At 34.1% G+C, this 27,715-nt stretch overlaps 1 protein-coding gene across 19 annotated transcripts in view; it reads left to right on the top strand.

The window, feature by feature from the left end:
- DYNC2H1 (dynein cytoplasmic 2 heavy chain 1) overlaps positions 1–27,715 on the top strand; it is a 139,617-nt gene that overhangs the window by 34,862 nt on the left and 77,040 nt on the right. For 18 of the 19 annotated variants that reach the window (XR_015284801.1, XR_015284803.1, XR_015284804.1 and 15 more), the window contains exons 42-66: positions 3–262; positions 913–1,159; positions 1,871–2,022; positions 2,502–2,646; positions 3,890–3,992; positions 5,217–5,384; positions 5,504–5,628; positions 6,800–7,048; positions 7,846–7,954; positions 8,956–9,069; positions 9,875–10,017; positions 11,323–11,404; positions 12,641–12,795; positions 14,436–14,573; positions 16,219–16,332; positions 17,471–17,631; positions 17,794–17,917; positions 18,549–18,670; positions 19,541–19,627; positions 20,965–21,091; positions 21,600–21,741; positions 22,291–22,400; positions 23,094–23,192; positions 24,338–24,461; positions 27,175–27,338. Coding sequence is in view for 9 of the 19 variants with exons in the window: in XM_086881986.1 (XP_086738112.1) it covers positions 3–262; positions 913–1,159; positions 1,871–2,022; positions 2,502–2,646; positions 3,890–3,992; positions 5,217–5,384; positions 5,504–5,628; positions 6,800–7,048; positions 7,846–7,954; positions 8,956–9,069; positions 9,875–10,017; positions 11,323–11,404; positions 12,641–12,795; positions 14,436–14,573; positions 16,219–16,332; positions 17,471–17,631; positions 17,794–17,917; positions 18,549–18,670; positions 19,541–19,627; positions 20,965–21,091; positions 21,600–21,741; positions 22,291–22,400; positions 23,094–23,192; positions 24,338–24,461; positions 27,175–27,338 (3,564 nt within the window). In the remaining 10 variants the exon portion in view is untranslated. The remainder of the gene's footprint in view (positions 1–2; positions 263–912; positions 1,160–1,870; positions 2,023–2,501; positions 2,647–3,889; positions 3,993–5,216; positions 5,385–5,503; positions 5,629–6,799; positions 7,049–7,845; positions 7,955–8,955; positions 9,070–9,874; positions 10,018–11,322; positions 11,405–12,640; positions 12,796–14,435; positions 14,574–16,218; positions 16,333–17,470; positions 17,632–17,793; positions 17,918–18,548; positions 18,671–19,540; positions 19,628–20,964; positions 21,092–21,599; positions 21,742–22,290; positions 22,401–23,093; positions 23,193–24,337; positions 24,462–27,174; positions 27,339–27,715) is intronic. The other variant, XM_086881987.1, reaches the window with a different exon arrangement.

The following is a 27,715-nucleotide window of genomic DNA, read 5'->3' as shown; positions in this document are numbered from 1 at the left end:
AGATCTTCAGTTGGGCACAAGAGTCTCCTCCTGATCCGAGGAAGCCCCTGGACACATATTATGACACTGACACTGGAGAGATAATGCTGTATCAGTTGAAAAAACCTGAAAATCTAACAGCTGATGACTTCAGTAATCTCCAAACACTTCCTGTCATCCAAACCCCTGACATGCAGAGAGGTTTAGATTACTTTAGACCATGGCTAGATATTAATAATAAGCAGCCATTTCTTCTTGTGGGTCCTGAAGGATGTGGAAAGGGGTAAAAAATAGTTCCTACTTTAAGTAAAATATACTTCTAGTTCTTTGACAGATTTGTAATTTTTTTTACAATGCTTTTCTCATATGACTTTCTAATAGATTAGGACTTGCTTAGGTCATTGATTCAACAAACCTTATGTTGTGGCAAATAAGTAGATTCTTACGAAGTTCTATGAATTCTTATGAAGTAACAGTTCAGACTGTCACTATGCATCTAAGACATCTGAATGTGCCTTTTAGATACAAAGCAGGATCTTTGGAAAATTTACTGTTGTGGAGCAACAGTTTAGAGGCATGTGAAATCCAGTCTCATTTCAAGAGGCTCTAGATGCCTTATACAGGCAACTCAATTTAGCATATCCTGTTGCCTTTATTAGATTCCTTATTTAGATGGTTTGGGTCACTGTAATCAAGGAAATAAGTTAGCTGTTTTGTGTAGCTGTATATACTACACTTTCATTGAATTTTGTGAATGAAAAATGTTACCATTTTAAAGGCCAGAATGTTAAATTCAGCAAACCTCATGCTCCACCTATTCCATTAATATACGATGTAGTATATGCATTTTATTCAGAAACTCTAAAATATCTTTGGATACACAGCATTTTAATTTATTTATGCCTATATGTATATACATGTTTGATTTTCTAGGATGCTGCTTCACTATGCATTTTCTCAGCTCCGCTCCACTCAGATTGCTACTGTTCACTGCAGTGCACAGACTACTTCTCAACATTTTCTACAGAAATTAAGTCAAACTTGCATTGTAATCAGCACAAACACTGGACGAGTGTACAGACCAAAGGACTGTGAAAGGCTGGTTTTGTACCTAAAAGACATCAATCTACCCAAACCTGATAAATGGGGAACAAGCACTCTTGTGGCTTTTCTGCAGCAGGTGAGCACTTATGTGTGTGATTTATAAAGAAACTCGAGTATACTGGATACAATTTTGTGTATTTTGTAAATACTTAACACTGATTAATTTCAGTGTTACAATCCTGCATCCTGTTGGGTGTTGTTGCATTAGTTTTGTTTGTACTTTAATAGACTATGTAGGTGTCAGCCAGAAATAAGATACCATTTTTATTTGGCTGATATTTATAAATACATGAAGACAGTGCTTTTCTCAGTGAGTTACAGTGCAGTAGACATAGGAATGGCAAGAAAATTGCCAGGAGCAGTCAGTATGGATTCACCAGGGGCAAATCATGCTTGATGAGGGTAAGAGAGTCAATATAGTCAACCCGGACTTCACTAAGACCATTGATGCTGTCTCCCAAAAGATCCTCACAAGAAAAGCTGTTGATACAGGCTGCATAAGCAGATAGTGAAGTGGGTTGGAAGTTGGCTGGAGAGCCAGGCCCAGAGGGTGATCATCAGTAGTACAGAGTCTACTTGTAAACCATGATCTGTTTTAAGATCTTCATTAATGATTGGGTCAATGGAGTCCTGCAGATCTGGGGATGATGAAATTGTGAGGAGTCAGGCACCTGAGACAATTAAGAAAGCAGAAATAATGGTATACTTTTCACTATTTTATTACGTCTTACTTTGTATGATACTCTGTTGACTTTCCTTTAATAAAATATTTATTTAATTATGAAAGGTTCTTACCTATCAAGGATTTTATGATGAAAATCTGGAATGGGTTGGTTTAGAAAACATCCAGATTGTGGCTTCCATGTCCGCTGGAGGAACATTAGGAAGACATAAACTTAGCTCCAGATTTACTTCTATAGTTCGTCTCTGTGCAATTGAGTAAGTATATGTAAATTAGTCTCTCAGAGCTCAGAATCAGCCTCTCTATATAAGGACCTCTTGTCAATTTAGTCTTTACAAAGATGTGGCTGTTCTAGTCTTTCATCTTTTCTCACAGTGCGTTATTGCCAGATTTGGCACTATTTGGTACCTCTTAGCACCAGTGTTTGAAATATGTTTCCTGTTGGGTAATTTTGATTGCAGTAAACTGCTTTCTGAAGCTTTATGTTAAGGTGTTATTTGGTTAAAAAGTTAGAGAAAATGAAGTTTATTTATTTGTTTTTAAGTTTGGCCATATTAACAGATGTATTTAGAAAATTTCTGAGAGTGGCCTAGTGCAAAAAAATGGTGATTTTACTCAGCTGCTGGATGGAAATGCTATTCAATGAAATTTCTCAGTAATTGTGTATATAAGTTTAACTCAGTTTTAATTAAATAGAAAAAGTCCATAATGATTAGGTTTTTTTTTCCCTTTTCAGCTATCCAGAAAGAGAACAACTGCAAACTATTTATAGTGCCTACCTGGAACCCGTACTACAGAAAAACCTAAAGAATCACCCTGTTTGGGGTTCTTTACCAAAAATACATCAGCTAGCAGGATCTATGGTTCAGATCTATGAACAGGTATGGAAACCTTTTTTCTTTCTTCAAGGAGATGGAGAAGTCAGGTGTTTTATTACGAATAATTAACTTTCGATGTTAACAAGTGTGTAAAAAGGTTTGTCAGTATTAAAATCTAAGTTTATATCTTTTTAATAAAGTTGATATCAATTTTGGAACTTTTATTTTCAGAGAATCTTAGGTATTAGAATCAAGCAGAGTAATCTCTAAGTGCTCTTGCTTTCCCACAGATTTGTTTCAGGATTTTGGTATGCATCTTAACACTTCCATACTTTCAGTTCCTGATTTATAAAATATGGATAACAGTGTTTTCCTACTAAATGGATGAGCAGATGGTTGTGTGCCCAGTTGTTAAGGATGCTGTTAAGAACACAGAAGGAGAGATAAGGGTGGAGTCCTTTACAAACATCAAGGACTACCTATTAAAATTGTACATTGTTAAAAGCAGGTGTTTAGAACGGGACACAAGTTTATTTTAGACTCCCACTTGAAATTTTATGAACTTCTATCTAGCAAAATGCTAAACTACTTGATTTTCTTAATCAGTACATATCCTCACTGGGGACGGTGCTGTGTGCTGCTTGCTGTAGTATGTATGAATGTCCCCATCCAGGCAGAAGCATGATACAGACTTAACCTTTTGACTACACTGTGAGTTCAGTCACTAGTTGGAATGCACCCATTAGCAGGAGTTTCATATGGCATTATCAATGTATTCAGAGAAATATGAGTTTAAATCTCATTACACCGCGATCAAGTAACTGATGAAAACAGTTATTCCTTGAATTAAAGATGTAGTTGTAAATTCGAATATCCTCTCTGGGAGAAGTGTAGGTATGAAGTAAGTATTTTGTAGTGAGAAAGCATTACTAATTTAGATAGGTTTTAGTGAGAAAATGTTAATAATTTAGGAAGGTTTTTATTACATTTCAGTATTGCCTTTGTGTTTCATATTTGGTATTGTTTTAAAAAAAACTAAAATACATTTTAAAAACAATGTATTTTGTCTAATACTGCACTCACAGTCCTAGGTGAGACGTGCAGATGTTTCCATCAAAAATGGTACAGAAAAAGTGTTCTGAGAAAATAGTTAGTGGTCAGAAAACAAGATTTAAACTAGGAGTGTATTCATAAAATATCTAAATGTTCACCAACTAGACTACTAATCTACTACTTCTGCCTTAGAAAGAGTCCTTTACATTTTATAATACCACTTTTTTTTTCTTTCCTTAACTCCCATTTTTAGGTGCGAGCAAAATTCACAGTTGATGATCACAGTCATTACCTTTTTACACCATGTATTCTTACTCAGTGGGTTCTTGGTTTATTCAGATACAATTTAGAAGGTGGTAAGTTACTTACTTGGTTTTCATTAATAAAGTAGTTCTAAAATGGCCTAGATTATTATTGATGTCAGTCTTACTGTTGGTTCCACACAGATCTTTTTAAACTGTGAACTCAATAGAGGGAAAAGATCGCCTGTCATTCTGTAACAAAAGACTAAAGTTTAAAAAAAATCCAGTGATGTTTAAAGATATGCATGGGAGTTATTTATGGTTTAAGGGAAGTTAATAGGTTGGGACTGCATTCTTACTATGGGGACTTGAACTGTGCCCCCTACTCTTCACTGTTTTGTTCCATGGTTTTGTGTTTTGTGTTGGGGTTTTTTGAGCATATGTGTTGTTTTCTGGATTCCCAGAGCCTTACCTCTCATGCTTGGTATAGCCTTGTCTGTTATACCTGGTTGTATAAACCTGGTTTATACACATACTTCATGGGCTGCTTTCTGATCTTGTTTTTGACTCTGAAATAGGTATTATTACTGCGTCAAGAGCAATTACTCATTATGTGTTAGCTCTTGCATTGATTAGAAGGTTGCATAGAGGGCTGCTTAAAGAAGATAAAAGTTGTAAAAGTGCTGCACTACCTTTCCACTTATTTTCTGAGATCATGAGATGGTAAATTCAGCATGAGTGATGTCAGAAAAGCTGCACTGACAATCAATGCACGGGTAATGTCAGCTCATTTAGGGACTTCTTATTAGTTGTATATAATGATGACATACGCATGTGCTTTTCCAATGTTGAACAACAAGGCTTGTTATTTACTCACCTTACTTACTACTTTTGTGAGGAATATTTAACATTTGGAGTGTCTAGTGGCATTTTCTAATACAGACTGTTTTGGGTATTCTTGTTTCAGTATTTGTTATCAGTCTTTCTCTTCCCATTTAAGAATGTCTTCTGGATTTTCTTGATTTCATTGCCTGGAAAACTGACTTTTCATTTTACCTTTGTGTGCAACACCTTGCTCATTTTTGTTAGAAGCTGACACTTGTTTTAATAGAGAGAACTTGCTTTAATAGGATATATTTCATTTTATCTTGTAATGATCCATAAAGAAATTACTAAAAACCACTTCATAATGTTTACTTTTTCTTTTATTTCTTCCTTACCGATGCTCTTCTACTGGTATGTAATTTCTCTTGCTCATTTTCAATATCATATTTTAAAGTGGAAATTTGAAAATCTATTATAAATATAAAAAATTAATTCTCTCCTTAAATTTTGTAGGTTCATTAATGCAAACTGCAGACATTGTATTGGAAGTTCTAGCTTATGAAGCACGTCGCTTGTTCCGTGACAGAATTGTTAGCATGAAGGAACTTCAAGTATTTGATAATATTTTGACCAAAGTGTTTCAAGGTGATTGGGGCTCAGATGTTCTGGACAATATGGCAGGTAAGCCATTTGAAGCATACCACACAAACTTGAAATGTTTGTTTAAGAAGTGCCTGATCAAGTTAGATAGCATATGAATTGAACACCTAATGTTTCAAATGTTTCCTTTTTTTTCCCAGATACCTTTTATGTAACTTGGGGAGCCTGTCAAGAGGCATTCATCACACCAGGCCAGGCATTACCACCACATGGGAGGCCACTTGGCAGACTAAACTCAACAGACCTGAAAGATGTTATTCAAAAAGTGAGACACAATTAAAGAATATGCACATCAATGGTTCGCAGCAATGATTCTAGACAGTTTTGGCAAAGAGTAACATGCAAGCAACCAGGTTTTTGGTGTGGGCTGCCTCTTGTTTAAAGAATCACCTTTTGCATTTGGTGAAGCAAGGGAAAGGCTTGTGAAGTTATGTGGCATGCAGTAGGAAGTATCATGCAGCAAGATTATGTTAATGAAAGGACATCAGGTGCATTTGTGCATTTGCTGCTGATTAACAACAGTTTGATGAACAAACATTTTGAGAAACATTTATGTCCATATATATTTGTGTATTGTTCAAGTACATAACTGTTTTATTAAATAATTTCTTTTTCAGTTTGCAATATGGTAATATAATTTGTGTTCGAAGAAATGCAAATGGAGATTTGGCATGCTTTTAAGCAGTAAAGTACCAAAAGTGAGCTTGATGAGGAAATGCAAACATTTTAACTCTTCTAGGCTATCTGATTTTTAGGATGAGAGCTTTGAGATTGTCACTCTTAGGCATAGTGTTTGATGGACTGCTTTTGCAGATGGGAATCTACTCCCTCTCCTTAAGTGCCAACTTGTGACCAATACGCTGTATGGGAAATGATGAAATTCAATAGCCTCAGGAAGCAGGGAGTTTGTTGGTTTTGGGTTTTTTTACTGACTGCAAGGTTACATTGGACTACAAAGATGAGGTTTTAATAAGTATAACAAGGTCATAATTTAATTGTAGGATCTGTTGTTGTGTGTGTTTCACTAGGAACTTCCATAATCTGCAATTATGCAGCAATTAGGTGCCTAAAACATTCTCATGAGTTATTAATTAATCCGTTGTCAGAGACACAGCTCAAACTTTGTTCTGGTCCATTATTCAGTTTTAATTAGTTCAGCGGTAGACTGCTATTTCAATATATCTAAGACTTCCAGGGTGTTCTGGTAGTGGGTGTAGTGTGATATATTCATTATTGATATATTTTTTACTCTTAAAGGGTATGTGAGGTATCTAAATTCTGTCACAAAAATAATTTTTTCTGAATGAAGACCAATTTGGTTTATTAAGCTTTTAAGCCCTTATTTTCTAAATGTTTAAATGTTGGATGTTGCAATTTCTCACTGTTTTTGTTTATTATTAGTGATCAGAGTTTTTTTCTCTTTTTTTAAAAAATAGGGTATCATTCATTATGGACGGGACAAGAAAGAGATAGATATTTTACTGTTCCATGAAGTCCTCAGTTATATGTCCCAAGTGGACAGAGTGCTGAGTTTTCCTGGAGGATCACTTCTTTTGGCAGGACGGAGTGGTGTAGGTCGTCGGACAGTTACCTCTTTAGTTAGTCATATGCATGGAGCTGTCCTGATTACTCCCAAAATTTCCAGAGGTTATCAGCTGAAGCAGTTCAAAAGTGATCTTAAATATGTAAGTCTCTCAGTTTCATCTATTTTGTAATGTTGTGGGTGTATGTTAAAGAAAAAAAAAAAAGTGACTTTTGAAGGACACAAAAGGTTGTGTGAAGAGATATTTTAAGAGAAGAAAAATGGCAGTCTAAATGAAACAAGTGATTTTTTAGAAGTTCTCACTCTAGATGTGTATACTGTTCTTTACAATAACTAACTGAAATTCCATTTTTTGGAATACCAGAGCTCTTTTTGATTGTTGTAGAATTTACAAATAAGAAATTTATGTGCATATTGGAATATGTATATATTTCATGATGTTGGTACATACTTTTATTTTCTATCTCTACTAGGATCTGCCAGTTAATAGTAGTTGAAACAAATAAAATTTTAGTAATTGATGAAAGTGTACATTTTATTTAAAACCAGATGCAAATCTTGAATCAACAGTTTCCCCTCACCTTCAACAATGCTAAAGAAAATTCTAGATCTATGCCTACACAAAAGAGTGATACAGTTCTATCGTTGAGTCATATTCATAAACATAGTCCATGAAAGAGCCTCTTTTAATTTTTTTTTCATTACTAAGCTGTATATCTAGGTAAAATGTTCTTTATATTTGATATCTCATATATCTGAATCACCTGGAAATCTTTTGTAAATATATAATAGTGTAGATGCTGTGGAGAAAATATGTATGTAATATATAGTCAAGGAAAGATTATGATCCTTGTTGGTCCCTCTCAGCTCAGGATACTGTATGATTATTATTCTCTTATGGACAATACACTGAGATTTAAATGTCTTCCCTGCTTCTAGGTGATGGAGCTTGCAGGCATTGAAGCACAGCAGGTGGTATTGCTGCTCGAAGACTACCAGTTTGTTCATTCCACTTTCCTGGAGATGGTCAACAGTTTGCTGTCCTCAGGTGAGCCAAGTCCAAAGAGATTATGGTACTACTTTTGCCATTCAGACTTAGCTCAGTGAGGCAGAATGATGTTTTAGATGATGTTTTCTGACTTTATGTCTCTATCAGAAGATTTAGTTAGCTTTCTATATGGTATTAATTGGAGTACTTGTATGTAAGAACCTGACTCAAGGTTCACTTAGCTGTCCTTTTATTTACCCTGTAGTACAGGTGCTTTCAGTTCCTCTAATTCATGTCAAAGGAGTTCTTATAACTCCTTATAGTGTAATAGCAAAACGAGAATTCATTCTAATCTACAGTTTCCCTTCTATAATAAAACTCAAAACTGAGAGGTTTCCAATGCTTTACTAGATTGTATAGACAGAATCCTTTAATTAGATAGTCACCAGAAAAGCTCACTTTTCTGAAGGTAGTGAGATGATAAATAACAATAAAAAATAACAGAAGTGACTTTATTTTACTGTCCAGCTTTGTTCCTGGATCAGAGAGAAGATCATTGAAGGACTGAGTCAAAGTTGCTAAATGATTTTTTTGGAACTGCAGTAGTTTAAGAGCTGATTAATAAGAGTACCAGATTTTCCTGTCCCTCAGGTGCTACCCCAAATCTACTTACAGTATCAAATTTTCATCATCCAGTGTAAAAACTTTATGTCTGAGGAACTAGACAACTATTCACTTTCATGTGCCTGTGTCCTGGTGTATGACAGTTTGATTTGTTTTGTATGCAGTACAGGGTCACTGTCTTTGGGTAGATTTGAAAGAGCTTTTTTCAAACACATTTCAGCAATATAAACAAAGTAGACTCACTCTATCAAAAATAGAATCGCTGTGATTTTTTTTTTTTAAAAGAATGATTAAGTATGTGGGATAATGCTCAAGAAAGTATAGAGGTGAATTCTATGCAATTTGAATTCTCTGTACAGAGAATTCAAGGGAAGCCTTCAAAGCAGTCTAAAGAATTACAGTGTATTTTATCTGACTTAAATGCATTCTTGAAATAGGAGAAGTTCCCGGGCTATATAAAACAGAAGAATTAGAACCGTTGCTGTCTCCTCTGAAGGATCAAGCTTCGCAAGATGGATTTACAGGACCAATTTTCAACTATTTCACATACCGTATGTCAACACAGTTACAAGTTATAATTAAATATGAAGTTTAAAAAGTGATATAATAATGGACAAATAATTTCTAATTTGGTCTTTTTGTTGTGTGCAGTCTAACTTTTAATTAGTCATTAAATAGCAGGCAGGAATAGTTTTGGTGATGTTTGAGGGCACAGAATCCTCAGCTTAAAATTTATTTTTCTGCCTGAAATTTTGTATTGATGAATGTTCAACAAATGTTATGAAATCTGCTGTTGAAAGTAGTTAGAAGGAAGAAAGCTTTTGTTGCCATTCTTTTCTGGTTCATATAGCTTTTATATATATCTAGGAACAGAGATTTCTTCCATTTGTCAGTTATACCAAGAAATCACTTTGGATTCATAGAAATTATAGGGAAGTTTACAGATAGGTTTCTTAATTATTTGTGTTTCTCTCTAATGAAAAGATTAAATGGTTTAGAAATAAATCAAAGAATATGAAAGAATACAGTGATAGCAGCCAGCCATGGAACTACTTCTACTTGGTTGTGTTGGTCTACCTGAATTGGAATGAGAACCAGTGCTTTCCACTTGAATACTGTCAGCTCTTCAGAATTAAAAAATGCACTGTAGTATACATAATGAGAATTCGTGCTACTAATTAAGGTTCTACTTATAAACATTCCTGTCCTAGTGTGATTTGATGCTATAGGCTCTTTTTTTTTCAGAAATTACCTTGTGATAAGTATTTGAAAGAAAGTAAATTATGTTTTATTTGCAATAAATCTACCGGCATGTAGTCAAATTTTTATGTGCTAAAAATTCTTACATTTTCTTAGGGATCCAACAAAATCTGCATGTTGTCTTGATCATGGATTCTACCAATTTAAATTTCACAATAAACTGTGAAAGTAATCCAGCACTGTATAAGAAATGCCAGGTTTTATGGATGGAAACCTGGTCAGAAGACAGTATGAAAAAGGTAAGTTGTATTAATTGTGACATAATTTAAATTAGTATGTCTAAATATAACTGAGCTCTGGTGAATAAGGTCAAGATATTTAAAGCTGTGAAGGAATAATTATCACTGTACTTATTTAATCTCTTTGTACACTCTTATAAAGCCAGAAAATTCTGCAGAACAGTTAAGTATTATTAGCATTGTTATTTTGCCAGTAACATTATGTTTTGTTCTCTCCGTGGGCTGACTTGAACAATATGCTGACTACTATGACTCTGATCAAACACAGCATTTAAGAACAAAATACACACTACAAGCAAAATGTCAAAGCCAGTTGTTCTGTTTGTGTGGTGAGGTTTTGGTGTTGGGTTGGCATGCAGAGATGATTTCTGTGAGAGGCTTCCAGAAGCTTTCCTCATGTCAGGGTGAGTTAGTGTCAGCTGGCTCCAAGAAGAATATTCTGCTGGCTAAGGCTGAGGCTAGCGGCAGTGGTGGCAGTGCCTCTGGGATAACATTTAACAAGTGCAAAGAAGTCATGGTACAGGAGCAAGTGCAGCCAGAGGGAGGAGTGAGAAAACATGAAAGAAACATCCCTGCAGACCCCTGGGTCAGCGCAAGAAGGAGGGGCAGGAGGTGCTGGAGCTGAAATTCCCCTGCAGCCCCTGGTACAGCCCATGGTGAGGCACCTGTGCCCCTGCAGCCCATGAAGTCCACAGTGGAGCAGAGATTCACCTGCAGCCCATGGAGAGCCTGATGCTGAAGCAGGTAGAAGCACCTGAAGGAGTCTGTGACCCCGTGGGAAGCCCATGCACATAAATGCATGTGATTGTCACACAGAACAACACAAACAGAACCCCTAAGCACTAACAAAACCAGCCCCAGCACAGCATTGGCATCATCCTGTTCCCCTCTCTGAGTGATCTCAGTGAAGGTTAATTAGTGGGCAATATGTACATGGGCAGAATGTGGGTTAAGGTTGTCTCATTTCCTCTTGAATTGTATATACTTTTAAAGCTTCTACATTTGTCCTTTTGTTAGGTCCTCTGTGAATTAGTTGTTCCTTCCTACAGCCAGGAAAATCTCTTCCACTTGTGAGAATAGGAAGTTACCAGTGATGTGGAAAGGCAGAATTTAGCTTTCTAATGCTAAAAATATTCTGTAGATTCCTTATTCTGACTAAATGTATAATTTACAGTCTTTTCAAAAAAGAAGCTATATTGAAGCTTTTATGTTGTTTTTTTTGTTTTTTTCTTTTTTTTTTTAATTTTAACTCAAATTGTAATTGTTTGTGATTTTCATACAAATAATCATGTGATTTCTTTTTAGATACCTGAAATGCTTCTGTATGATTCAGTTGAACAAGAAAAGACTGGAAAGACACATAAAGAAGTTAAGAAAAAACATTTAGGTAATATTTAGGTACACCTACTAGTTATTATTCTACTTATTACACACTTGATCCCATCTTGGGCACAGATAATAACATAGCTTGTTTTTACTAGCATATTCATAGACTTCAGTGTTGTTCACATGGCAAGCATTTTGCCCAAAGGAGAATTAGTCTGGAACATATATCCTGACTAATCAAATGCAGTCTCTTCTGTCACAAGCAGTCACTGTGTATATTTGATTTTATAAGCTGATTTAGCTGTATCTTGTTTTGGTTTGTGTCTTCCTTCTATGCGGATGCTATTTCACAACCTGAAATTTGATATTCTGAGAGGTTTTAAGTTTATATATGTCATTTTTCTTTTTGTAAATCTTCATTTTACTTTATTAATTTCAAAAACTATTTCCTTGTAAGTAATGCCCCTTTTTCAGAATAATTTGTTTTTATCATAAGACTTCAAATTTAGTCATGTTAAAAGTAGTGTCTCAAACGTAATCTAAGAGACCAATGCCAGTACTCACTTACAGAATACTACTTTTAGCCAGTTTCTATAAAAGTAGTTCTTAGAGGTCATGGAACTAACAAAATATAAGATGGTAAGTGGATCACTTCGAGTTTCTTGTTTTATATTGCTTTTTAATAGGCCAATCAGAATAATGGCCCAAAATAGTATTTGGTGTTCACATTACCATCCCTCTTTATCCTAGATCATTGTAATTAATCTAGGCCGCAGTACTTATTAGAGGCATTCATTAACATATAGATATGCTTTAGCAACTTTTGTCTTTTGTAGGGTAATGCAGTTTATTGTACAGTATCTTTGGCCTTCTTTTGAGAAACTGTTCAACAAACTGAATGGCAGGAAAACCTTTTAGTTTGCCTGTCATCAGAGATAAGGGAGAAGACAAAAACACATGGGCTTTATTTCTAAAGCAGTCCAAGTATTTTAAAAATAAATTTTTGTGGAAGTAGTTTCTTATATGATTAGCCCTCAGTAGTCTGCAGTTAGTTTTGCTGGGTTTTCAAACATCAAACAATTTCAGTGTATTTCTTTCTGAGAAACTGGCTTTTCAAATGTACTTACATGTTGTTTCCCTGAGAGTACTTAAAAAGTAAGTATAGTCCTTGTGCTATTTTGAATTCTCTCAGTTAATATCTCAAAAAGCAAGCATATTCTGATGCTTTTTCTTGGTTATTTTAATGTGAGATAAAATTCAGCATAATTTTATCTGTCTAAAAAATGATGTTGTACAGGTGATTCTGATTTTTTGAAGTCATTTTTGGCGATCCACAAATCATGTAAAGTATACGGAGCAACGCCTAGCAGGTATATGACATTCCTTCGTGTATACAGTGCCATCAATAACAGTAAAAGAAGAGAGCTAATGGAAAGGCAGAACCACTTGCAGGTATGTCTTTAAAGTACTTAACATATGGCTTTTCAATATATTCTTGCATTAGGAAATGTCTCTTGTATTAATGAGCTGTAGCTGCTAACATGGTTATATGATAGGTCTTCTATTGGCAAATGCTCATGTTGCTTAATGCCCTTCTCTGTTCAAGTGCCTGAAAAAGTGAAAAGTAGATTTCGTGTTTTCATTAATACTTTTCCTCAAGAATGTATCTGACTGGGCATGTTTTCTTAGAAGAGTAGAACATACTCAGGAGCATTTCTAATTTTTTCACCCATGGGGATTGGAACTGTGTTACTAAAAACCCATCATCTTTCCATCAATATAAGTCCTGCCTCTGCTTTTATAAATGTTCCCTTCGTAGCTCCGTATTCCATCCCTTTCTCTGTATTTTGACAGCAGCTTCCTGCTTCATGTGATTTTCACTTACTTCTAGTTCCACAAACTGTTATGTCCTAAGTTAACCTCATGGTGCTCTTATCTAGCTTTGACCAAGATTTCCTTTGTTGTGATTTTCTTTCCTTTTGTGCTCTGGAATTGATTTTGGATTCCTTTGGCACACGTCAGTCCTTTGGGCAGTTATAGCCCAAATGTAGTTCTTCTCACAGGTGTTGCTTTACTCCTGTGCTGTACATATAACATCCTTCTTTTTGAAACCCATTTGGTGTCTTTCCAGTCACACCTACTTTCCTTACCCCAGTATATTTTGGAAAGCTCTGTGTGGTCCTTTAGGACAACTTTTATCTTTACCTTTCTCCCATCCCTTTCAGCTCGTTTTCTCAGTGACCCTTGCTGCTATTCAGAACCACATAGACTAATCTGTATCTTTTGCTTAAAACACTTGTCAAAACAAAATTACTTCCTTGCTTTGTATACTACTTTTTTTTAATTCTGCCTGCCTATATTTTTCCATCACTGTAATATGCAATTCAACAAGATTTCCACTTGTAATAATAGAAATTGTTTTTCGGTTTATTTAGAAAGTAGCTCGGGTTTGTTTGTGACAAGTAATCATTTACTTGTTAAATGCTCTGGTTAAATAAAGGTAATAATTTACAGGAAGATTAGAGATGCGTATCTAAATCAAAGTATCTTCCAGGTATTTTTTTTTCAAAAATATCTTGGAATATTGGTATTATATAATTAGCATAAAGTAAACAATTTAGAAAGTGTGACTAAAGAAAAGAGTTAATCTTAAGCATAATTGAAACTTTATTATATATATATATATGTTTTTTAGAGAGTGTATAAATATATAGCAATCATATAATCTGTTTTGTTTTATTTTGTTTAAGTTTTTTTGAGATATAGTTACATTGAGTTAATATCAGTTAACTGAAATGGCATTGAATTATTGGGGAAAAGAATATGTGCTAGTTGTTTTTTCATTAAAAGTTTATTATTTTGACATTTGTTTTTTGTCTTCTGGATGCAGTAATAGACCTTAGGGCCACACATGTAGAACTGCCAGATGTAATTTTTGGGTTAAATAATATTAAGAAAATGTGAATGTTAATTAAAACAAAAGAAAAATAGTCTACATTATTCTTAGTTTGTCCATACTATTTGTAGCAAAATTTCATTTAAATTCACTTAAAATTTGTTACTAAATATCTGCCACCTATAAACTTTTATAGGCAGGTGTTTCAAAGCTGAATGAAGCTAAAGCCCTGGTGGATGAACTGAACAGGAAAGCTGGAGAACAAAGCATTTTACTCAAAACGAAGCAGGATGAAGCTGATGCTGCTCTTCAAGAAATTACAGTTTCTATGCAGGTGGTGTATACAATCACATCAAAAGTGGGGGAAGGAAAAGGAAAATAACTGTCAAAAACATTCTTTGTATGCAGTAGAGTAGATGCCTGGTCTTTCAAACCATTTGCTTCACAGTGCTTTAAAGGTCCATTACTTCCCATCTTTGTAAGTCTCTTCCTGTTGGCAGTTTTTAGTACTTTTAGGCTCTGTAGTACATGAATTTGAATAGTGACGGTTGGCTTGGTGCGTTGATGATTTTGGTTTTAAATCTGTGTCTGCTATTGTTCAGTAGAGTTACAGGTAAGTGGGTAACACATCCTACACTGTAGGAGAAAATCAAAGAGTAGGCCAAAAAGCAATGAAACACGATGGCCCTACTGACATCAGAAAAATTACAGTGGAAGTCTGATAATTTAGATTAGCATAAAGTATAGCTGCCCTCTAACATTTTAATGTCACTTCAAATGATCTAGCTTATATAACAGAGAGAGCTCTAATACATACAGACTCTTTTAATCTCCTTTCAGTGAAAAGCTTTTGACCTAGGACTGAATGTGAAGGTTTTCTTATTCAGAGTGATCATTCATTACATGTTCATTTGCATGAAATGTCTGATCTAGTTTTATGTAGCTAATGTTTTATGGATTTGAATGTAATCTTCAATAACATGCTGATCTGTAGCTTGGGTTAAGTGCTCAGAGGATTATTGTTAAGATTTTCTCTGCTTTTATGCATCTGTTACTTTCTGCTACAACTTCAACTTGACAATTTCTGGTGATGATAATGTGTTATGTGCTGGAAAAACACAAACTCTGGTCTGTGTTGTATCTTGTAGGTGATCTGGGCCTAGAATATTAGTATTTTATTTTATACATGTATTCTCAATGGATAAAGGACATGTAAGGTCCCTTCTACTGTAGTTTTATATTCTAGGTATTAATTGTTGTACTGAAGTGTTTAGGATTCCTAGAGATGGCTAATAGCTACTGTCTGCCTGTAGACACTGATAGGCACAGTACAAATCCAAAAAAAAAAATAAAAAAAGTAAACCCAAACAAAAATATACATATATGGCATAAGACAGTTATCCTTACAGACAAACTGGTACAAAATTACAAATAAAGAAACCATACCATAGTTAGTAATTCTAGACTAATACGCTGTAGTTCCAATACCACTGCTGCTTTTATGAACATTATAGAAAATAGTGTTTTAATGGTGTTGTGAAAGAAATTGAAATAGAAATGAGATTAGGACAAAGACAATGACAGGAAAATAGTACTTTCAAATGTAGTAGGAATGTTACAGAGTCTGTCACTCTTACGCTTTTAGAGGAAGGCTGATATCTTGATAAGGAATGGACAATCCTTTGACAAGGGGAAAAAACTCAAAGTAAGCCTTAAAGATAGAGGTACAGATCTGGTCTATGGTAAAGAAAAGGAAGGACACACAGTAAAAGCAAATTATGCTTATTCCGTATAGTCCATTTACTTAGCCAGCCTGCCTAATATCAAATAGACTCAGCTATTTTATTTCAAATTATTATTCATAACTTATTGCAAATTTTATTGCAAATTATTATAATGAAGACTAAAAGAAATAAACGACCTAAAGGAATAAGATCTGTGTCAATTTGCAAACTAAATGAATTCTATTTTTTTTACAGGGTGCTAGTGAGCAAAAAGCAGAAATGGAAAAAATAAAACACCGAATAGCAGAAGAGGCTGCAGAAATAGAACAGAGAAAAAGAAAAATTGAAGATGAACTGAAAGAGGTTCAGGTAAGAGCTGATAAGGAAAAGTAATATTTTGCAGTCTGATTTTATCTGACTTATATCCTGCTGTGCAAAATTTATCCCTGCAATTCTTAAATTTTACTCCAAATTATTTTGATATTTAAACTTTCATGCATTAGAAAACAGTATTCCATGTGGCAAATTGAGATTATCATTTTGGCATTTGTGCTCTGTTAGACAGTAATTACAGAAAGAGTTTTCAATCTTAGTCTTGCCTTCACATGCTATTTCTATGCTGCCATGCTCTACAGCTGAGTTCTGCTGATTTTATGTAATATTTTTCAGTTACTCATATGTTATCTAGACCAACTACATTACTTTGCCTTGATCAAGGTGGTAGTATAGGGCTTGGTGCTCTCAGCTGATTGGAAATAGTTTAGTGAGACATAATTTACAGTTATTACTAAATCCTGAAAAATATATATCCTAATGATGCGACAGCAAACTGCTTGTTCAAGAGATTTTACAGCTGTTAAGCATCAGGTTTTTTGGGAGGTATGTGTGTTCAGTTATTGCTTTTAGTCTGTATTTTTCATAGCATGCATTTTGAGTTTATACTAAAGACTAAGAGAACAGCAAAACTTAATTTTTTTCTTTTTAAATACCATAGGTACCAAGGATTATATCCTTGTATTGAAAGTGACATAGAACTACAGGATTAGACTCATTCTGTGGCCTTTGATAAATATGAAGGATGTGCAAGGTGTGCACAGTCTTTAATGATGATCTGTAACTTCCTTTTGTTTCCTGACCATTTTGTTGCTTTGTTGATAAGGGTGAAGGATTTGTTTAGCTATTGAAAACAGAAAGCTTTTGTGGCCTGTACTTCTGTGGCTGTTTACAAAGAGATCCCCAGTCATGCCTATAAACAGCAGTTAGCATCATTATTAAAAGATACCTGTATCACAATGTCAGGATTATATTATGCCGTTTTATATGGAAGTATACTTATTATCACTTATAAAAAACAGCAATTTTTTCGTAAACATGAATCTGCATCAATGGTAGTTTCTTAAGTAATAAAGTATTTAAAAAGAACAAGAAATTGTATGAAAACTGGAATGGGAAATGTTCAGTTTCTTGTATCCTTATCTCTGTTTTTAATGTGCTTTCATGTTTAAAGCCATTGGTTAATGAAGCTAAATTAGCTGTTGGAAATATAAAGCCAGAGGCTTTGTTAGAAATCCGGTCGCTACGGATGCCCCCTGACATAATCAGAGACATTCTCGAGGGAGTTCTGCGGCTGATGGGGATTTTTGATACATCGTGGGTGAGCATGAAAAGGTGAGAATTTTATTTAACCATAAAAATTAAACATTAATTTACAATATGAGCTACTTTCTATTCTAGTCAGGAATCTTGTGCTCAGAATTGCTTGGTTTCGTAGGGATATAACCTTTTTAACATTCGTTTCTTTTTTACTTAGTTATTTAATTATTTTTATAGTTTCTTGGCCAAAAGAAGTGTAAGGGAGGACATAGGATCATTTGATGCCCGTAACATTCCAAAAGAAATACGAGAGAGTGTTGAAGAACTTCTTTCTAAAAACAGAGCATCTTTTGATCCAAAGGTAATTCCTGATTGCATTATGTAAAGTGAAAACAAGAACAAAAAAAGACCAAAAAAAAGAAAATATATTATTTCCTTGTTTGCCAGCTAATTTTTAGGATGATCTTAAGTTAGAGAAAAAGTGATGAATTCTGCTTACAGAATGTGTCAGTATAAACAGATAAAGGTGTAGTAGAGATTACTCTATTGCACACTGCCTCCTAAAGTGAGAATTTGGGTGGTGAGTGAGGAGTAGGGTAAGAAGTCATGATGGAGTCAAGTACTCAGAGATTTTTCTACTGCTATAAAGTAAAACTCAGACCAAGGAATTGTAACTGTCTTCTTTGTGGTCCTTATAACAGTAAGAGTCTAATAAATCATTCATTGATTTGAAACTTCATTTCAATCAATTAACAAATTGATTGTTAATTTCGGTTTAGCTTCATGGATGTAAAAATACCCGTTGAGTATTTACATGGCCTTCAATTTAATCCTAGTAACAATTTAAAAGATTAGTTCATTAGAAGAGTTGGCTTATTAGTATGCTTAAGTTGGTAACCAGAAAATCTGTTGCAGTTACTTATCCTGTATGTCTTCCACATTATACTTCAAGGACTTTCTTGTAAGAACTTTTCTTGTACTGAAATTTTCAGAATGCTAAACGAGCCAGTACTGCAGCTGCTCCATTAGCAGCTTGGGTGACTGCCAACATCCAGTATTCCCATGTCCTAGAACGAATTCAGCCTTTGGAAAAAGAAAAGTCTGTCTTGGAAGCGTAAGTTAGACTGTATGACAAAATCAGTATTTTTAATTCCAGTGGTGGAATTGGGTGAAACTGAAGCTGCCAAGGAGGAATATGAGTATGAGGAAAGGTTTCTTCACTTGAGGGTGACAGAGCACTGGAACAAGCTGCCAGAGAGGTTGTGGAGTCTCCTCCTCTGGTATTAAAATTGTGCCTGGACATGGTCCTGCTTTAGCAGGGGGATAGGAGTCTAGATGATCTCCAGAGGTAATTTCCAACTCTAGCCATTCTGTGATTCTGTGTGAAGTTTACTAAAAACCAAAGATAAAAGATAACCTCATCCAGAGGTAATAAACTATGCATGCTGAAGACAGAAAGAGTAAGCATGCAGTAGTTTCTTTTTTCTGGAAGCTACGCCCTGGACGTTTTTTGTACAATCATGAGTTACCTGTCTCAGCTGAATACTGTCAGGGAGAAATTAGCATCATAGGTATGCTAAAAATGTATTTTCTCAGTGAAACCCGTGTTACTTTATGAGATACACAGTTCCTCTTTTTCAGTCATGTACCAAGCATAGTTTCTCCTTAGGATCTGACAGGTAAGACATTGTCCTGTGACCATCCGTAATCTGAGGAATCTGTACTGATTGTTTTTCCATGTCTTAAAATTCTGTAATAGAAGAATTTCTTCTGATCTTTAGGAGTGGGATGTTTCGTTTCCATTTTAAAAACTATGTGATGAGAAGTACTCAAAGATTTTACGTGTGAAAATATATATTTCAATATAAAACACAACAAAGAACATCTTTGAACTACTTCTATGTAATTTACTTTCCTGTTATATTTACTTTTTTTTTTTTTTTCCTTTGAGCCCATAGTCTTAAAACGTGTTTCATTTTTATAGTAATCTCAAGAAAACTGAAGACAGAAAACAGAAGTTAGAGGATCTTCTGAACTCTGTTGGTCAAAAAGTATTAGAACTGAAAGACAAGTAAGTTGGGGATTTTATTTCAAGATATAAATTAAAAACATTGATGATTTTATCTAAGGAAATACAACTTCCTGTACTACAAGATATTGATGACAGAAGTAGTGATATTTAGGCTATCTGTACTCTCAGTGGAGATAAATACTATTAGATTACAGTTCATCTCCTTGATCAGATGAAATAAATGCTCCTTAAAAGTACCTGCTTCTCACTACTGCTTGTGTTGGTAGCCTTTATTCTTGTAGGCTTGTAGATGTCGAAGATAAACAGTACATTTATCACCTTCTGAATCAGAGGGCTTCAATGACTCCTTACGACATTGGAAACATTCCTATACGAAACTTCTACTGATCACAGCTTAAGGAGAGGCAGTTCTAGTTCTTTTAGGGTGGCCTACTTTCCTGACAGCTAGTTAGCTATCTCCTATTTTCTTAGCCTCTCATCATCAAGTACATGACTCACAGAGGCATAAAAATAGATCTGGTAAACGTTTATACTTTCTCCCAATTCTGTTTAATCCAAGTCTTTTAGTTTGATATTTTTATTATGTACTTTGTATAGGGGATACTTTGCAACCTGACATATGTACATATTACTAAAAGTCATGTTTTGTATGCTGAAAAAAGAAAAAAGGATAACTCTTGAATTGTTGTAAATCAACTATACAATGAATTCTTAGATTAATTAATATATTAGAGTTATATATATATTAATTTATATACCATCTATTATATATATAAAGTAATATATAAACATTACTTTGAAGGTGGATTAAATTTATTAATTATTTTAAATATTAATCAAACTAATTAGATATTGAACAGTATGAAATAATACCTAAACCATGCCTGATTTTTGGGCTTTTTCTTACTTCATATTAGTTTACAAATTAGACTACTGTGAATTGAACTGGATTCATCCATGTAAATTAGTAATATTCTTTTTTAAACATTTAATAGATAAAATTTACCGAATAGTTACAAATGTAGGGTATGGCACTGAGCCTGCTGTTGTCCTGACTAGGACTAGACAAAACTTTACACAATTACTAAAATTGTCAGGCTGTTTAAGTAAAAGAAGGAATGATTTTCAGATATTATAGTCTGTATTTCAAATCTATTTTTAAATATCATCTATGCATCCATCTAAATTTTGTTGGCTAAAAGTCTTACAAGCCCACTTGCCAATTAGAAGCAGAAGGTATATTAAAAAAGAATTACTGCGGTTGTGTTCTTTGTTAACAATAAGAGAGGCATTCATTACTAATTCAATCAATTAAACTTCCTTGAAAATAACTATTTGTGTCATTATAGCAATTACAATGAGTATTTGTTTTACAGGTTCCAGAACAGAACAACAGAAGCAGCAAAACTTGAAGCAGAACTAAGTAAAGCTCAGAAAACATTGAAAGCTGCAGAGGTACTGATAAATCAACTTGATAGGGAGCACAAAAGATGGAGCACACAGGTTAGTGAAAATTTTCATAAGTACATCTTACAGCTGATAATTTCAAAATACAGTTTTTGCACTGCCTGGAGAATAGGAGTTACTGCCATTCTGCATGTCTCCCAATGCACATTTTTTAATTTCTCATTAGAAAACAAAGCTCTCCTTCTTTCTGGAACTGGTTTTTACTTCACCATACTTATAACCTTGCTACCAAATGTGTAAAAGTCCCCCAGTATTTAATAGCAAACATAAAAATTATTTGATGGTTTTCAATCCCAAGAATGTAATTGCTATGGTGGCTGAACATGTCAGCTGTTGGACTCTCTTTCAGAGCTGAAAGGAATTTTCCCCATACCTCCCTGAGTCTTAGCTGGGTATAGATGACTGAAATAAGAGAGGAGAAATGTCTCAACTGTATTACCAATGGCAGGCAGACTTAATTCTGACATTTTAGTAACTGATGAAATGTATTAATGCAGTTTCTGTTTGCAAAACACCTATACTTTCTGTGCTTCTTTTTTTGAAGGTGTCAGAGATAACAGATGAGCTAGCTACATTGCCTAAAAGAGCTCAGTTAGCAGCTGCATTTATTACATATCTTTCTGCTGCCCCTGAGGATCAGAGGAAAAACAGCTTGGATGAATGGACCAAATCAGCAGGCCTTGAAAGTAATTTTTGTGTGTGTGTCAGTGTCTGCATGCAAGTAATTAAGCTTGATTGAGGAAGTGAGAAGTGCCAGTGAGTTCTAATGAACAGTCTCAGTTGTCTTTGTACTCCCAAATGAGAATAGATGTTTTCTTACTCAATATATATTTCTACACACTGACAGACAATTTGTTAGAATAATTCTATAAAATTATTAAGATTATAAATATGTATAAATAATTGTATCTTTATAGTCCTTGCATAAAAAGAAAAGTTTACAAAAATGAATGTGTTCACATTAACCGTTGTAAATTTTCCAGTGCATTCTGAATGCTTCTGCTTTTTCAGTAATCATTTTTATCTGTGTGTTAGCAAAACTATAAAATATTTCTGTGACATCAGCTACTTATTAATAATAAGTTCAATAAAAACAATAAAAGAATAGATTAAAGGGAGATCTACTAACTTGCACTCTGTTAATAGACAAAGTCTCTGTTCTGTATAGGCTGGTAAATGCTTTTGAATTATGCAGACTGTAAATGATGACAGAAACTTAAACTTTCATTTGTCAGAGTTTGATTTACGTCGGTTCCTGTGTACAGAAAGTGAAGAGTTAGTTTGGAAAAGTGAAGGTTTGCCTTCAGATGACCTTTCAATAGAAAATGCTCTTGTCATCTTGCAGGTAAATTTGCTTTTTTGTCTTGTCTTGGAAGTATTTAAATTTTTACAAATTTCAGTAACATGGCGACTCAAACTCTTTAATTTGTGTTTTTTATTAGCATCACAGAACACACACACAGAAAGAAATACTTATGAGACAATAGACATTTTGTAACAAAAGGAAAAGAAAAACTCTTAAAAAAAATGCATGTTTTTATTTTTGCTTTTACTTATTTATTCCACACCAGTCTATTCAGGCAAAGTGTAAATAGTCGTTAACACCAATACAACCAGTGGAAGATTATGTCCTATGTATGTTCACTTTGGCATATAATTTCTATTACTTTTTTCTCTGTTTATATATATATATATGTATGTATACATACATATCTATTTATCTAATAATACTTGAGAAAAGGAAAATATTCAATTTTATAATATATACAGATATAGATAACACATAATATATGAATATATAAGGCATATTAAAGTCATTTATTAGATCTATTAATAAGTAAATATTTAATAGCATGAGGAGAATCTGCATTTACTGCATGTGATTTGATTAGATGATTTATGATTCAAATCAGTTAACAATTTTTCTCCAATTTGAATTTATCTTGATTTATCATCCTTTTTGGAGATCTAAAAAAAGTGTTCCAATTTTATCCTTAAAACAGATTTTAGTAAATATGTTTTATTTTTTTTTCCCTAGAGTAAAGTTTGCCCATTTTTGATAGACCCTTCTTTCCGGGCTACTGAATGGTTGAAGACACATTTGAAGGAATCACGTTTGGAAATTATTAACCAACAGGTGTAGTATTTACTCTTGGTCTTTTCCATTTGAGCTTTCTCTTTTCCCTATTTTACATAGTAGTTTTTAAATGCATATGATAGCACTCACCAAAAATTAGTTAAGAAATTCCTCACAGAGTTCTATGTTATTTAAAATTGGAGGCTCAACATCTATTATTATTCTACATTATTTCTACATGTATTATTTCTATAAGTTTTCCTCTTTGTGCTTCTGACTCTGAGAATGTCATATTCCCTGCTGAGAGGAAGATAGAAAAGATTTTCAAATAGAGAGGCCTTTTGTATACTTGGTTGCAGTTCACTGGATTTCAGGAGTATATATACACCTAATTCCCTGTGATTGTTGTACTGTATTATCTACATTGGAAAGAGCAAATGTGATTTCAGCTTGAGGTTAAGGTACCTGAAATTCACTGTGTTCCTGAAACTGTTTACCTGACTGGCCAGGTGTGGCTCAGTTGCACACACACAGGCAGGCATCTGGTGCTATTCAGGAGTCCCTTATTGAACCCCACCTGACCTCAAAATATTGCTTCAGCAGCATGTAGGTTTTCCACAGATCCCTGCTGGCTCTGTGGAACCTTTGTAGATACTCTCTGATGGTGGTAGGTAGCATATCTTTGGGTAATTGATTGTTTGTCCTGCTAACTGATTGGTCTGATTACCTTTTAACCCCTGTTGTCTATATTGTCGGGATCTCTATTGACTAATGGGATCAAAAGCACCACATGCATGTTTAAACACCTGTTTGCAACAAAAGACTGCACGCAGGCCTCTTAATAATGGGAATCCTGTGCTTGGTTCAGTTTTGACACGTAGCTACATATTAAAATTTGAGATACGGGACCTGGCCAGGGCTTCCAGGTGTGCCTGGCAGATGTGACAGTGAACCCGCTCTCTTCTGATGCAGCACTTGGAGATCTAGGCATGTTAAACAGGTCTTCTTGATCAGTAGATCAACTTTATTTAAACAAAGCATTTGTGACTAAACCCTAAAATATCATATGCCTCTAATAGGATTTTTCATCTATACTATTGATTTTTATATTTGTATTACTTGGTGCAGTGCCTTCATACTCATTCTGAAGTATTTACATTTTTCAAAAAAGCATGAATCAAAGGAATGTATTTCTGTTTATCCAGGACACCAACTTCCTAACTGCTCTTGAGCTGGCAGTGAGATTTGGGAAGACACTTATTATACAGGAAATGGATGGAGTGGAACCTGTGCTTTACCCATTGCTAAGAAAAGATCTTATTGCTCAAGGTAAATCACCAAGATCTTTGCAAATGCTTGCTCAAAACTTCTGTGGTTTAGATCTATTTATATAAAACTTGATTTTTCTGAAAATATGAATATTGTGTAGTTTTTTCCCTCTGTAGTATTTACCTGCTACTAACACTTCAGTGCACAAAATATGTTGGAGATACGTTCTTATTTAACAAGTGGAAAAATACTGAAAAGTATTGAATTTTTTTTTTAAATTAAATTTAAAATAATATGTTTTTATAGACTCTCAAAAATTTAAATTTTAAATTATTTTTTAGTGATGATTTCAAAACATAGTTTTAACTGGAAACTCGGGCCTTAAATAAACCAGAAGTTACACAACTGTTAGTGTCACTGTTAGTTAGAAATCAAAGGTTTAGAATGTTGGTGTTCCTGCTTCTCTTGCGTTTTTCTGAACCTAAAGAAGACAAACACAGGTCTTTCCTGATGTGCCCTTGGAATGGGAAGGATCACAGAGATCAGCAGAATGGTGGCATTTGGTAAAAGGAGTCCATTAACCAATGCAAGAAAAGCAAAAAAACACAATGTTTAGGTTTTGCAATATAATATCTTTATAACTTTTGGACAGATAATGTGTTCTACCTAACTGTTTGTGTGACTGCTTTGGACTTAGTTGCTTTAAATTTTTTTTTTTAAATATTGAAAACTGTAATAAAAGTTTAACAAAACTAAATTGTAATTATGCTAGTATCTCATCATGAATTTTGTTGCATTATGTTATATATTTTGAAATTATATCAAGAGAACTTGAATTAAAAAATACAGCAATGTGTGTTTTAAGTGCTTTCTAAATTACAGTAGCTAAAATAGATTTGCATTATCCTTTGTAATTGTATTTCTGCCTCAAGTGGTAATTCCTCAGCGTGTACCATGACCTATGCATGTAATTTACTATATGAACGTTGTATGAAAATAGCTCAAGAAATATAAAAAAGATCTGTTTAAGGAAAAGAAAGTGTTATTTTAAATCAGTCTTCTATTACACATGCACTTGTTTTTCTATTCTCATTAAAATAATGGCATCAAAGTGGTGATTTCACGGATCTGTGGAGGGTTAGGTAGAGCACTACCAATTTTTTTTTTCCTCTCTAGCTTCTGCCAAATTTTGGAGAGCTGATGAGATACAGTATGAAAGATGACTGTGTCTGAAGAACTGTGGAGAAAGCAGATTAAATTCAAATATACTAGTTTGTTCAGGAAAATTGCTCATCACACTCAGACATCCTCTTTTGCCTTTTAATGAGCTATGTTAATGCCAGGTCTGTGCAGGTCCAAACTAAAGAGCTGTTGCTGGAAAAGGAAGAATGGGTCACTATCTGAATCTCTTCCATCATTTTATAAACAAGCATGCACTCCTTTTTTGTCAAAATGTGAGTGTGGGGCCCTGTTTCCATTATTTTGCTTGTGATAACTGTACATCTCTTCATTACTTGGAATGAAATGTTAATTAAAAACGTGAACATATACATTGCAGTAAATCATCTTTGTACAGCTTCCATTTTCTATTTGACATTTTTACAACATAGTCCTAAAATTTATTCTGATCTTTGGCATAGAGGCAAAATTGGTATGTGATTTTCATCTCTACCAGTGTTACAGCAAGAAATTTGTATTTCTGATCTGCACTCAGTGCTAAAAATATAGAAGCACCTAAGTATGCCATCTTGGAAAGATTTCTGGAATGGAAATTTTCACTTTTCATCTTATAATTCTGTTCATGTTTGTTTTTCAGCATCAGAAGGCAAAATCCTACTCTAATAATGTTATTATCTGTCTATTATTCTCTAACCCTTCTAGAATGGAAACCTGTTACGGAAGAGGGGTGAGGGGACTGTACATGTAATTTTATTTTGTAACATGCATATTGAGAAATATTAAGAGTATTAGCAGGCTGAGACTGTGACATCAGTTGTTTAATAAATCACTTGTTTCTTTCATAATGTGATTAAGTTAAATATATTTAATAATACAAATCTATGGGATATTTCTTGATGAAATATTTTTCTTTCATTCTATTGTCAAGATATTCCATAATTTTTAGTTTCATTGACTTGCTCTTTAACAGTTGTTGTAGAAAATAGTATCTTAATAGAATTATGATTACTCAGCAACATCAGCCTTCTACAAATAAGTATAAGAGATCCAGAGATGAAATCTAATGGGTTTGGTTGAGGAAATATTGAGCCATCTTAGTTATCCAGTATATAATTATGGATAGTATAGGGTGGCAGACCACTGTTTAAAGCTGAAGGAATATGTTTGAATCATGACAAAATACTTACACATAAGGGGGATTCTCGAGGTCATCTTCTGTGGTGTTTTGTCTCCTGTTCATGGTCTGAAGATTTCAAAAATTTGTTAGTAGTACTTTTACTTCAAGTGCATTTTTTGTCCTTTATGCTTTGTGTTTTGGGTAAGGATAATTAAGCTACTCAGGTGTATTGAATATTCTTACTATGTAATTTCATACATTATTGCTATGTTATTACTTTTCTGTCTCTAACAATGCAGGTTAGGATGTGTTCTTTAAATTTTATAAATTCATATTTTTTTCCAATCAATTTATAAATACTAATGTAAAATACATTTAGATCCATTGGTCATAAAGTATTACACAAATACCATTGTTTTCAGATAATTTTAGAACGTTCCAGTCAGAGTGAGTATAACATCTGCTTGTTATTTACAGGACCCCGTTACGCTGTACAAATAGGTGAAAAAATGATAGATTACAATGAAGAGTTCCGTCTTTTTCTATCAACAAGGAACCCAAATCCTTTCATTCCACCTGATGCTTCTTCTATTGTTACAGAAGTAAACTTTACCACAACAGCAAGTGGCTTAAGAGGACAGGTAGGCATTTAGAATAAAACTAATGTATGTATAGGGAACATGCATAGCTGCATTCAGCATCTGGAAGAAGCCCTGTGGTGCAGTTTGTGTTAATGGTTATGGAGGTATTTTTGAGCTCACAAATATAAACAGTAAAATTTTTATGCAATTTGGAACCAAGGAGTGAGTCCAGTAGAGAAAATGAAAATGTTCTCATTGACTTCAGTTGCAACAGATTAATTGCTAAGCCTTTGCCTTCTGTTCAAGATGCATTTATGGTACCATGGAAACTTTTCTGTTATAGCTCTCCAGTGTCCTACTTAGAGAGTAATGCTGGTGTCATCAAGATACTTTGTGTACAGAAAAAATGGAGTGAAACCAAAATACTGTGTGTTTTA

This window comes from Cyanistes caeruleus, chromosome 3 (genome assembly GCF_971803275.1).
Source record: "Cyanistes caeruleus chromosome 3, bCyaCae1.hap1.1, whole genome shotgun sequence".
Classification (NCBI taxonomy): domain Eukaryota; kingdom Metazoa; phylum Chordata; class Aves; order Passeriformes; family Paridae; genus Cyanistes; species Cyanistes caeruleus.
The sequence above is the reverse complement of the archived record's forward strand: the minus strand, read 5'-3'. Positions and strand labels throughout refer to the sequence as shown.